Genomic DNA, 12,604 nt, shown 5'->3' with positions numbered 1-12,604 from the left:
GTTTTATATATTTCTTCCCTGCCAATGAAAACAGTTCCGATAGAAGCTAAAGAATCACTGCACGGACTAAAACTGGTCTAGCATCCACTCCCTTAATAATTTCAGTGCAGATATACATGTATTACGGATATGGCTACATAATAATTTTTTATTTATTTATTTTTCATTTTTCAAAGAATTTCTGATGTGTTACATTGCGTGTCACATTTAGTGATATTGAGCTAATTTTTGCAGTTAATATCCAGACATTTCAATAGGAATCCGAGCAAACTTGAATTTCATGTAAGAGTGATAGACTTCCCCACTCAGATTCTGCAACAGGTTCACATGGATTGGTCACATGGATTCTTCACATTGACCTACAGAAAGCTATTCGGTTTGAATGTAACTTCTATGTGAGCTGTGCTATATATATATATATATATATATATAGCTACACTATTGACAATAGACATTGAGCCTTTTTTTAACAAGAAATGTAAATTTTGCTAATGTGACTGCACCTTTACCTTAATTTGACTATACCTTTAACAATTCCACATCTATCACATATATTGTCCATGAACATGGACAAATGAACAACAACATTGAACAATAATTACTATACTAAATATCAACACTTATGGAATGCTTTTCATCCAAACAAATTTAAGGACTAGAACTACCTGCCATATGAAGATAGCATTGTGTTCCATTGTGTAATATATTATGCATGTATGCATCTTCAAAACGCATGTAAATATGTGGTTACATAATGAAACAATGCCTTCATCTTTCTCTTACGGAAGAGTTACAACCAACGCTCACAAAACATTCAATGCTCACCAGCCCAAAGCGATGCATTATTGATATTTTTGCTGCTATCTCTTTAAATGGGATTGGTCTGTGTTGTGTGCGTGTGCATGTGAGAGAGAGAGACAGCGAGTGGGAGGCAAGCTTTGTGTGGAGAAACAACGGGCTGTTATTTTAGGCTAGGGCATTAATTTGCTTGTTTAATATTTCCTTCTTTACACATGTGAAGTGATATTTTACGGGTTTGGTACTGAGAAAGGTTTACATCTCTATGGCAACATCGACATATCAAATTATCATCACCTCCGCAAGGAAATAACGGGCAGGGCTGCTGCTGCTGCCACTGGTATATTTATTTATTTTCCCTCATGCGTCCTGCAACGTTGTGGGAAACGCCATCGAGTCAGGGAGCGATATCTGATTTATGATGGATTAATGGTCGTGTGAGCTGCATATGAAAGAAAGGTAAGAGAATCTGTATTAATACAGTCGATTATTCTGTAATGTGATGCATGTTTTGATCCAGCTTAGATGGCGTTTGACGCAAAGGATTCAAGGAAAACCAGGATATCAGCGACTGGTAATAACAATTGTCCCCGGGGAACAAGCATTGATAGGAAGAGGATCAATAGTGCTGATCTGAAAAAAGGGGAAAGGAGAAGGAAACGAGAATGCAACAGTATTACTGCTCGGGTGAACGTGCATGTCTTTGGCTGTGTCTCAAAACCTAGTGTGCTGTCTACCTAGGCAGCATTTTTGTACATCATCGCATGCTGCACGCAACCATACACTGCAACAAATATTTTCTATTTTTTTTCTCTACTATTATTGACTTGTTTTCAAGTAAAACATCTAAACACATGTTAAACAAGATAAATGTAGCCTACTAATAAGAGTTTTTTTTTTCCGAGAATATATTTTGAATTCCCGTTGACAAACTTGGTTCACCTAAACCTCACTTACGTTTGTTAGAATTATGCTTAAAACAAGATATACTGTTTGAGAAAGGGGTAATTAAATCAACTTAATTCAAACTTTTCAAATAAATTGATATTGTTTTAACTGGAAAACGAGACAAAATTGCTGATTAATGAAGAACAATTCATGTGATACCCAGGTAGGCAGCTCACTAGGTTTTGAGACAGTCTTTGTCTCGCTTATGGGCTGCTGAATATTCCTCATGCACATGACGTCACTTGCCCGTCTTTCTGAGGTCGAGATACACACGATATCCTCCGCGTTTTGCGCGGTTGTCATGAAGTAACAGACAAATGTTTTGTTCGATTAACGGCAACGGCGTTTACACAACGCCACAAGGCCCTGTAGAGTGTTTGGTAATATTTAGACAACTGCATGATTTCACAATTGACGCCAAGGTTGCTCTCTGTGCAGTGTTATACGACGACAGGAATTTAAAGGGATAGTTCACCCCAAAATGTATAGTCTGTCATCATTTACTCATGTTCTCCAAACCTGTATTACTTTATGTGGATTTATTTATTTATTATTACTACTATTATTATTATTTTTTTGCATATGTTAAAAGTGAATTGAAAGTTTAGAGCAGGGGTGCCCATCTGTGCAGTGTTATACGACGACAGGAATTTAAAGGGATAGTTCACCCCAAAATGTATAGTCTGTCATCATTTACTCATGTTCTCCAAACCTGTATTACTTTATGTGGATTTATTTATTTATTATTACTACTATTATTATTATTTTTTTGCATATGTTAAAAGTGAATTGAAGGTTTAGAGCAGGGGTGCCCAAACTCAGTCCTGGAGGGCCGGTGTCCTGCAGAGCTCCAACCCCAATTAAACACACCTGAACCAGCTAATCAAGCTCTTATAGGCATACTAGAAACTTAACAGCAGGTGTGTTGAGGCAAGTTGGAGCTAAACTCTGCAGGACACTGGCCCTCCAGGACCGAGTTTGGGCACCCCTGGTTTAGAGCAACAAAATGGTGATTAAATGATGACAGAATATTTATTTTCAGGTGAACCGTCCTTTCCAGAGATGATGCTGAGAGATAAAGCTTCACTGAAAGCACATGCTCATGGCTGCAAATGAAGACACACCTCTCACTGTACAAGCTCAACTGTTGGGCTTGTAGGATTTCTTAAAAAGTCTAGCCAGGGATTGATCCTCCTAAGCTGTTTAGAAGTTTGGAAGACCCTTGGTGATTAGGCCTACTATTCTAATTTAAAAACATCAGTGAGTTAACGAGAGTTAGGCTATGTTTAGAAAAGCATACGATAATAATACTCTTACCATTACCGCTGTACATATTATTGTGCACTAAGTGTGCATATTTCCTGTATGCATACCTTGATGACCTACTGCATTTGCCAGTAATGAGCAGAATATAAACAGAGCTTACTGCACATAATACTGTATCCCACAATGCGCTTTACTTGACTTTCCATTTTTAGTGTGATTAATTGCATGATATCTGAAATAATATATCAGCATTATTGTCAATGCTTCTTTCTTGGCTTATTTAATTGTATTGCTAATGTTAAGATATTAAAAAAATAAATTTAAATAAGTGAAATTTTTTTATTTAACAACCGAACACTATGGCCTGAATTAAACATGCAATGCGATTAGGTCATGTGATCATACCAGTACACAAAATATTTATCATGCAGTAATTTCACTTACAATTAAGTAAAAATAGCAGGCTTTATACAGTTTATACTGCACATGATTCAATATGTAGTAAGCTGTTATTCCATTCGGAAAATTTCTAAATGACAGATGTTGCGTTTGGGAGCAAGAGAGAGAGAGAGAGAGAGAGAGAGAGAGAGAGAGATCTAATATGAGCACTTAAATCTGGCCTTTGCTCAGTATTCTTACATTTTAATTTTTTAAAATGTAAGATTTATTTTTAGCATTATTGCCTTTATTATATAGGACAGCAGAGACTTAACAGAAAACAGGGTGTGGGATCAAAAATTATCAGAAGCCAGGACTCAGGCTGCCTAAAGCAAAACGACGCCACATGTCGAACCGCTGTCCATAAGGCTATCGACTCTGACAACATTAAATTGGAGATCTGCATGAAACATCAGCAGCGACAGATCTCTCTCTATTGGTTTGTCAGGAATAAGACCAGCGATAGCTACAGCTGTAACTAATATCATGGGTGAAAGTGAGCATGTGTGGAGGCCCACTCAGTGTTGACAGCGTAGCGTTCACTATCCTCACTGAGAAAGTCTAGATTACACATCTTCACTTTCATACCGAGCATCCCCCTCTCTTCAGGTCAGTTGTTTGGGCAGTTCACACCCAGGACGATAACTATAAAGTTTTAATAATCATTCTAATTCCTTGAGAATAGAATTAGAGTAGCACAGCTATATAACGATAATGATATTGTTGAAATCTCTTTTAGAATATTTTTTCCAGCTGATGAATGTTAAAACCCTGACAGTAAGAATCCACCAGCTTTGAAGAGCTTGAGTATTTAAAGTGGTACTGTAGATGACATTGATGCAGCGTGTGCTTAAACAGAACACACTGTTGGTGTGGACGCTAAATAATTATCATAAAAGTTATTGTACTTGGTGTAATTGTGCCTTTAGCAGGTGGCTAGTTTATCAGTTTCTTACTAAGTCTGCTGTTTTCCAACCTATACAGTTGTGGCTTCCCACATGGAACACCTCAAGCTGTCTGAGATCAACCTAAAGTCTTCAGCTGGCACGTTGTGAACCTAATTAAGATGCTGTTTTGGAGACTGTACTTCATTCCTTATATATTTTTGTACGACTGCAGTCAGACACATGCTCTAAGGACCATTACATTAGCTAGCGGTGGCTCTTCCAGGAACAAAACAGACACCGGTGCAGATTTCATACTGTTGTCCCACTTCCAAACTTCCAAAGACTCGGTTCAACTTCATCTAACTTCCGAAACTTAATTTGAAATTCCACCGAGGAAGTCTCAGAAGTGCTTTTAAGCCACCTCTCGCTGAGAACACGACTAGATTGCAGGGTTGCTTTGAACATGCAAATCCCTCTCAAAGAGACCACTGCCAATCCTGTCCACTCCAAGGAGCTTCCACTATCCCATCTCCCCAGTTCCCTCTCGTCCCATCCCCCACTCTCATTGTGTGCCAAGCACCGCACATCTGTCCGTGGCAAAAGTGCCGGGGCTACATTCTCTGCTTGTTTGTTGTCATATGGCTTGTGTGTTTCGTCAGTAAATCCAAATAACATGGGTAAAGGCTGGGCCTGCAGGCAAACTGAAAAGGCTTGCAAAGTAGCAGAGGGGAGAACGGATTTACTCCATGCAAACACGCTGCCAACTGTTGGGGATATGCTCTGGAAAGTTTTTAGTGGTTTGCCCCGCGAGTGATACAGACCAGTTCCCTTGTATTCGAAAGCTTTAGCAAAATGACATGTTTTATAATGGCATGTTTGTAAAGGAAAGACTATCAGGCCAGACATCTCCATGAGTTTAGAACTGTATTGAACTATACTATGCAAAGTCCAACTATTCAAAGTCCATCATTTACTCATCCTCATGTTTTTGGAATTTGCATGACTTTCTTTCATCTGAAAAACACAAAAAAAGATGTTTGAAGAATGTTTTAGCTGTTTTTTGTTCATATGTGACCCTGGACCACAAAACCAGTCTTAAGTCGCTTGGGTATATTTTTAGCAATAGACAAAAAAAATATTGTATGGGTCAAAATTATCGTTTTTTCTTTTATGCCAAAAATCATTAGTATATTAAGTAAAGATCATGTTCCATGAAGATATTTAGTAAATTTCCTACCGGAAATATATCAAAACGTAATTTTTGATTAGTAATCTGCATTGCTAAGAACTTCATTTGGACAACTTTAAAGGAGATTTTCTCAGTATTTTTATTTTTTTGCACCCTCAGATTCCAGATTTTCAAATAGTTGTATCCCTGCCAAATATTGTCCTATCCTAACAAACCATACATCAATGGAAAGCTTATTTATTCAGAGAAATTTCGAGAAATTTACCCTTATGACTGGTTTTGTGGTCCAGGGTCACATATAATGAAAGTTGGTGGGACCCAATGTTTTCAAGCTCCAAAAAAGGACCTCATCGCCACATACTTTGGAAGACAATATAAACTGAAAAAAAAATTGGTGGTGAAACAGTTTTCACAAATAATAACAGAGAAATGACAGAAAGACTGAAATTTCTTGTAAAACATACTTCTGTAATCTTTGCTTTATTTACAACTTCGAAAAATAATTTTTATAGTGTAATATAAGGCATTAGCATGCGATACTAATTTGTAATGTTTATTTTGAATAGAGTACAAGGTTTTTTTCTTTCCGTTTTGGCCACGAACAGACAATAATCATCCTTAGAAAAGAAGGAAGTACTTAGACGTTTCTCCGAATTTGGGATTGACCCAATAGTCTTTATTTTGATGTCATTATAGATTTTTTTGCGAAGGTATTTAATATCCAGAGCTAAAAGCATGAGAATAAGCTAAACAAACAAGTTTAATCAGATATTTAGTTGATCTATTTGTAACCAAGTAGTTAATTTATCTTCTATAAGCTAATTCTAGCTATTCTAATCCTCTCAGCATGATTCAAAAAGAACTTCTGTATGTGTAGCACTTTTATTGGAATGGAAAAGTAGAAAGGTGCTCAGCATGCGGACACAATTTATAGCCAAGTGCTTCTAAAACATCCCCCCCCCCCAATTATTTAAGAGGTGTTTTTTTCCCTTCTGTATATCCAGATGAACTGCCTTGAACCCATCTGGACAGCAGCCATGCCCTTTCCATGTCTCGCATACACTGCTGCTTAACTGTGTTTCTGGAGGTTTTCCCCGGCTACTTCCCCTTTTCAAATTCTTCATGGGGGCAGCAGCTGAACTGATTTGTTCTAGTGTTGGATGTGAAGAGAAGAACCACACAGCTTCAGCATCTGAATTTTAAATGATTATTATTTGAATTTCAAATAGTCCTTAAGAATTTTAATGACAAGCAGCTACATATAGATATATATAAGCTGTTAACAGCCTTTATGTAATACGGTTTCGGTGTATAAAAACCCACTGACTGAAATATGAGAACACTATACACACACACACAGCAAGAGGTTATAGTTAGACTTTCGCACAGAGGGGTCACTGTGTCAGAGAACTGCTGATCAACATATATACTAGTAATTTTAACACAGATCTAATGTATGTAACACAGATCACATACTTCCTGTGTGAGTGAATCAGTTGTCTGATTATTGTGAAAATTCTAAATATTGTTGTTTTGGTAAAGAATATCACTATGGTATTGCGAGGTAAAACTATACTTTGACATATAGATCCCCACCCCAACATTGCACAATACTTTTTTTTTGCTGAAATAGAGGGTAAAGACAGCATATGGATGGGGCCTTGGCAAGCTGCCACCGCTTCTTTCTTGGCACATATCTCGGTACAGAAAGATCCCATCAAGCCCAGTTCAAAATATGTCAGCTAGCTTTTTTTTATATCACTTGTCGCTCTCCACTCAAACATTTGCTGCACATGGTTTGACATCACATCTCTGGCCCAATGAGTGTTGATTTGCCCCAGTGCAAAGGACCACTAGCCCTTTCTGTGCCAACTTATTGAATGGTTCTGATTTATATTAAGAACTCTCGACTGCATTGCCCACACAACTGACACATCTTGGTTGGCCAAAGCGCTCATCTGCAGTGCAGAAGTGTAGCTGAAGGCATTCTGATGTGCTTCATCAGGCAGTTCAGTTGCTCTCCTTGGTGCTGAAGTTGCACTAACAGGTCCTTTTCTCTCTCTCTCTTTCTGTTTCCTTCGCTCCCTTTCCACTAGCTGCATTTTTCCATTTGTTTTTTTTCTTTATACGTCATATAGTTGTCTGCTATTTGAGTTACTTATAGTTCCCCTTAATATTGGGTGCTATATTTGTCTGCATGCCATTTTTTCTCTCTGTATACTACCATTTAAGATGAAGTCATTTGTGTTTTAATACAGTGTTTCCAAAGCTTTTTTGTTTTGTGTACCCCTACATTCCCATCAATAAGGCCCAAACACCCCTTCATCAATATCAAACCTTTAGCATTGTTATTAATCTTACTAAAATTGCTATTAAATATGCACATATATTCTGAGAGTCATTCACACAAATTAACCAACTCAAAATGTACACATTTTGTTTTCTTTTTCTTTTGTGACTGGGTATGTTTATACATAAACCCAAGTAATAATACAAAAAAATCTAACAATATGAAATATAAATTCATTGTCTCTTTTACTTACTTAGTGGAGAAGAGGAGAGAAGTTTCCACAGCTTAGCAGAGCTGCACACACTTATATGTGACCAAAAACAAAAAAAGGGATAAGAACATGTTTGTTTGGAAACCAGTTACATTTTTAAAGTTAAATTTGTATTTAAATTTTAAGAATGAAATAATTTACCTGTTGAGAGTGTGTTGACAGTCTGTGTAGTTGGATCACTGAGCTCCAGAAAATCAGTAATGAGGTGCTTTGACAGTTACAGATTTGAAAAACAAAAGGGCAGGAATAAAGAACCCTAAACTCTAACACAAAGAACCATTTCAGCATGAAAGGGTTCTTCAGAATCCTATGGTTCTAAATAAAACCATTACTGCATGTAAATAACCTTCAAAGAACCATCTTTTTTTTAGAGTGTAGCAGTTACTGTACTTCTCTGTTTATCAGATGTAATCTTAGAAAGCTCCACCTCTAGAAATGTGTGGGTAGAAATGGGGTTTGTGGTCTGCTCTTTAGTGTTTGGTTGCCTAGGGAAACAAATTAGATGTACTTTTCCCCCACTAGTTTTCAAAAGCTGTAAAATGAGTTGTGAATTTGCATAGTTTTTACCTAGATTGTGTTTCTCCTGTGAAAGTCTAGTGGTCATTCAGTCAAAACACTCTCATACAAAATCAACATTTTTGCTTTTCTTTATGTAAATCCATCTCATTTGCTTTTAACCATTTTACATTCAAAATATCTATAGGCTGTTTATAGTATAAGTGTTTGAGCTGCGGAGATAGGCACGGCAGGGCTTATTGAGAAAAATGTCTGAAAGCAAGCTACACTCATTGACATTTTACACTTGAAGCATTAGTGCACAGAGCACGCACACCTGCATGGAGGTTTTAAGGTGGACCAGAGTGTTGAAAAGGCGGCTCTGTTTCAGAGTATATTCTTCTGTCACTTTCTACAACGTCCGTTCTCAGAACAATTCTCAGTCCTGTTTTGTTATTTTATCACTGCTTCTGTTTCACTTACTGTTCATTCTTTTTCTTTGTTCATTTCACTCACTCTCAGTGCATACAATGAACTGATGATCTGACTATATTGTAAATAATAAATTAGCCTGAGAGTGCGTGAGTGAACACCTGCATTGATGGGTGAAATACAGTAAAGGAGTTGACGCATATGCTATGTCATGCATCTCCTGAGCTCACTATCAAGGCGTGTATCAAAGATAAAATTTCTAGGTTTGTTCACATTGTTGTTTTGGTAAAGAATATCACTATGGTATTGCGAGGTAAAACTATACTTTGACATATAGATCCCCACCCCAACATTGCACAATACTTTTTTTTTGCTGAAATAGAGGGTAAAGACAGCATATGGATGGGGCCTTGGCAAGCTGCCACCGCTTCTTTCTTGGCACATATCTCGGTACAGAAAGATCCCATCAAGCCCAGTTCAAAATATGTCAGCTAGCTTTTTTTTATATCACTTGTCGCTCTCCACTCAAACATTTGCTGCACATGGTTTGACATCACATCTCTGGCCCAATGAGTGTTGATTTGCCCCAGTGCAAAGGACCACTAGCCCTTTCTGTGCCAACTTATTGAATGGTTCTGATTTATATTAAGAACTCTCGACTGCATTGCCCACACAACTGACACATCTTGGTTGGCCAAAGCGCTCATCTGCAGTGCAGAAGTGTAGCTGAAGGCATTCTGATGTGCTTCATCAGGCAGTTCAGTTGCTCTCCTTGGTGCTGAAGTTGCACTAACAGGTCCTTTTCTCTCTCTCTCTTTCTGTTTCCTTCGCTCCCTTTCCACTAGCTGCATTTTTCCATTTGTTTTTTTTCTTTATACGTCATATAGTTGTCTGCTATTTGAGTTACTTATAGTACCTCTTAATATTGGGTGCTATATTTGTCTGCATGCCATTTTTTCTCTCTGTATACTACCATTTAAGATGAAGTCATTTGTGTTTTAATACAGTGTTTCCAAAGCTTTTTTGTTTTGTGTACCCCTACATTCCCATCAATAAGGCCCAAACACCCCTTCATCAATATCAAACCTTTAGCATTGTTATTAATCTTACTAAAATTGCTATTAAATATGCACATATATTCTGAGAGTCATTCACACAAATTAACCAACTCAAAATGTACACATTTTGTTTTCTTTTTCTTTTGTGACTGGGTATGTTTATACATAAACCCAAGTAATAATACAAAAAAATCTAACAATATGAAATATAAATTCATTGTCTCTTTTACTTACTTAGTGGAGAAGAGGAGAGAAGTTTCCACAGCTTAGCAGAGCTGCACACACTTATATGTGACCAAAAACAAAAAAAGGGATAAGAACATGTTTGTTTGGAAACCAGTTACATTTTTAAAGTTAAATTTGTATTTAAATTTTAAGAATGAAATAATTTACCTGTTGAGAGTGTGTTGACAGTCTGTGTAGTTGGATCACTGAGCTCCAGAAAATCAGTAATGAGGTGCTTTGACAGTTACAGATTTGAAAAACAAAAGGGCAGGAATAAAGAACCCTAAACTCTAACACAAAGAACCATTTCAGCATGAAAGGGTTCTTCAGAATCCTATGGTTCTAAATAAAACCATTACTGCATGTAAATAACCTTCAAAGAACCATCTTTTTTTTAGAGTGTAGCAGTTACTGTACTTCTCTGTTTATCAGATGTAATCTTAGAAAGCTCCACCTCTAGAAATGTGTGGGTAGAAATGGGGTTTGTGGTCTGCTCTTTAGTGTTTGGTTGCCTAGGGAAACAAATTAGATGTACTTTTCCCCCACTAGTTTTCAAAAGCTGTAAAATGAGTTGTGAATTTGCATAGTTTTTACCTAGATTGTGTTTCTCCTGTGAAAGTCTAGTGGTCATTCAGTCAAAACACTCTCATACAAAATCAACATTTTTGCTTTTCTTTATGTAAATCCATCTCATTTGCTTTTAACCATTTTACATTCAAAATATCTATAGGCTGTTTATAGTATAAGTGTTTGAGCTGCGGAGATAGGCACGGCAGGGCTTATTGAGAAAAATGTCTGAAAGCAAGCTACACTCATTGACATTTTACACTTGAAGCATTAGTGCACAGAGCACGCACACCTGCATGGAGGTTTTAAGGTGGACCAGAGTGTTGAAAAGGCGGCTCTGTTTCAGAGTATATTCTTCTGTCACTTTCTACAACGTCCGTTCTCAGAACAATTCTCAGTCCTGTTTTGTTATTTTATCACTGCTTCTGTTTCACTTACTGTTCATTCTTTTTCTTTGTTCATTTCACTCACTCTCAGTGCATACAATGAACTGATGATCTGACTATATTGTAAATAATAAATTAGCCTGAGAGTGCGTGAGTGAACACCTGCATTGATGGGTGAAATACAGTAAAGGAGTTGACGCATATGCTATGTCATGCATCTCCTGAGCTCACTATCAAGGCGTGTATCAAAGATAAAATTTCTAGGTTTGTTCACTCTTTCCATACCGACATTTACTATCAGTGTCTGTAGACAAAAACTGCTAATGTCATTGTTCTTACTATGGCAATCGATGTAGATATATCAGATATTGAACAAACGGATCCAATTACTTGCTAAATAACAGCGAGTAGCCAGTCAGTCTTAAAGATCGGATTTGAAACACAAATCTAATTTGTTCAGCGTTAACCAAACCTTTGAATCTACGTCTACTGTTACAAATATTAGGCTATAGTGGGGCTAAAAATCCCTCTTAAGCCTTTACAAAATGTGTGAAAAATAGTAGAAGTTGTTTTGATGAAAAATTATGTAAATATAAATGCAGCTAAAGTGCTTTTTGCTAAAAGTGTAAAAAGAAAAGTGATTACCAAACTAACAGTGTTTTTGCCTGTTTTTGACTTTTCTTTGTCTTGTCTTTTGGCATTCAGCCCTAAAAACAAAAATGATAGAAACCTTGGGAAAATGTAACATTTACTGAAAGACAGAAACATGAATAATAATATTTTGCTAAAAATATTTATCTATGAAATGGATAGCCGCTGAAATTGTTGGCAGGGCAAGTATAAATCTGTCATTGGAAAAAACTGTTATTATTAAGCCCTGCCATAGAAATGAACACTTTCTTATGAGCTGTGATCACATTTATGGATAGTGCGAATTTTTTTTAATCATAATAATATATTTTTAAATATCACTGTCGAGACATGTTATGATTCAACTCTGGTCTATTCACAGGCTTCCAATGCTGAATATGTCCACTCCCAGTGACCTCAAGTCTCCCTGCGTGACTCGGAACGGCATGGTCAAGCTGTCCCCCCAGCCCAACGGCCTCGGTTCGGCCAGCATTACTAAAGGCACTCCAGCTGCCAAGAATCGCCTGTGCCAGTCGTCCTCCGTGCCCACCATCTTGCCTCCCCCTAGCCTTCCCTATCACCTAGAGCCCCTGCCCACAGCGGCCTCACTGCTGGGCCCTGACCTGGACACGAGCCCCGTGACTGCCATCAAACCTCCCCTCCGGCAATTTCCCAAGCCCCTGCTGGAGAGACAACTGGTGCTGGACGAGAAGGTGCTGAACTG

General features: G+C 37.5%; 1 protein-coding gene across 2 annotated transcripts in view; it reads left to right on the top strand.

Annotated features, from left to right (window-relative positions):
• The first annotated feature begins 918 nt into the window (after positions 1-918).
• Positions 919-12,604, top strand: part of LOC107685932 (F-box/LRR-repeat protein 16-like) — a 22,612-nt gene continuing 10,926 nt past the window's right edge. The window contains exons 1-2 of one of the 2 annotated variants that reach the window (XM_016482697.1): positions 919-1,257; positions 12,263-12,596. In XM_016482697.1, coding sequence (XP_016338183.1) covers positions 1,247-1,257; positions 12,263-12,596 — 345 coding nt within the window. In that variant the 5' untranslated portion in view covers positions 919-1,246. Of the gene's footprint in view, positions 1,258-12,262; positions 12,602-12,604 lie in introns of both variants that reach the window. The other variant, XM_016482696.1, reaches the window with a different exon arrangement.

Source organism: Sinocyclocheilus anshuiensis, unplaced genomic scaffold (assembly GCF_001515605.1).
Source record: "Sinocyclocheilus anshuiensis isolate Anshui unplaced genomic scaffold, SAMN03320099.WGS_v1.1 scaffold701, whole genome shotgun sequence".
Classification (NCBI taxonomy): Eukaryota; Metazoa; Chordata; class Actinopteri; order Cypriniformes; family Cyprinidae; genus Sinocyclocheilus; species Sinocyclocheilus anshuiensis.
Note: the sequence above shows the minus strand (reverse complement) of the source record. Positions and strands in the feature narration are given on the sequence as shown.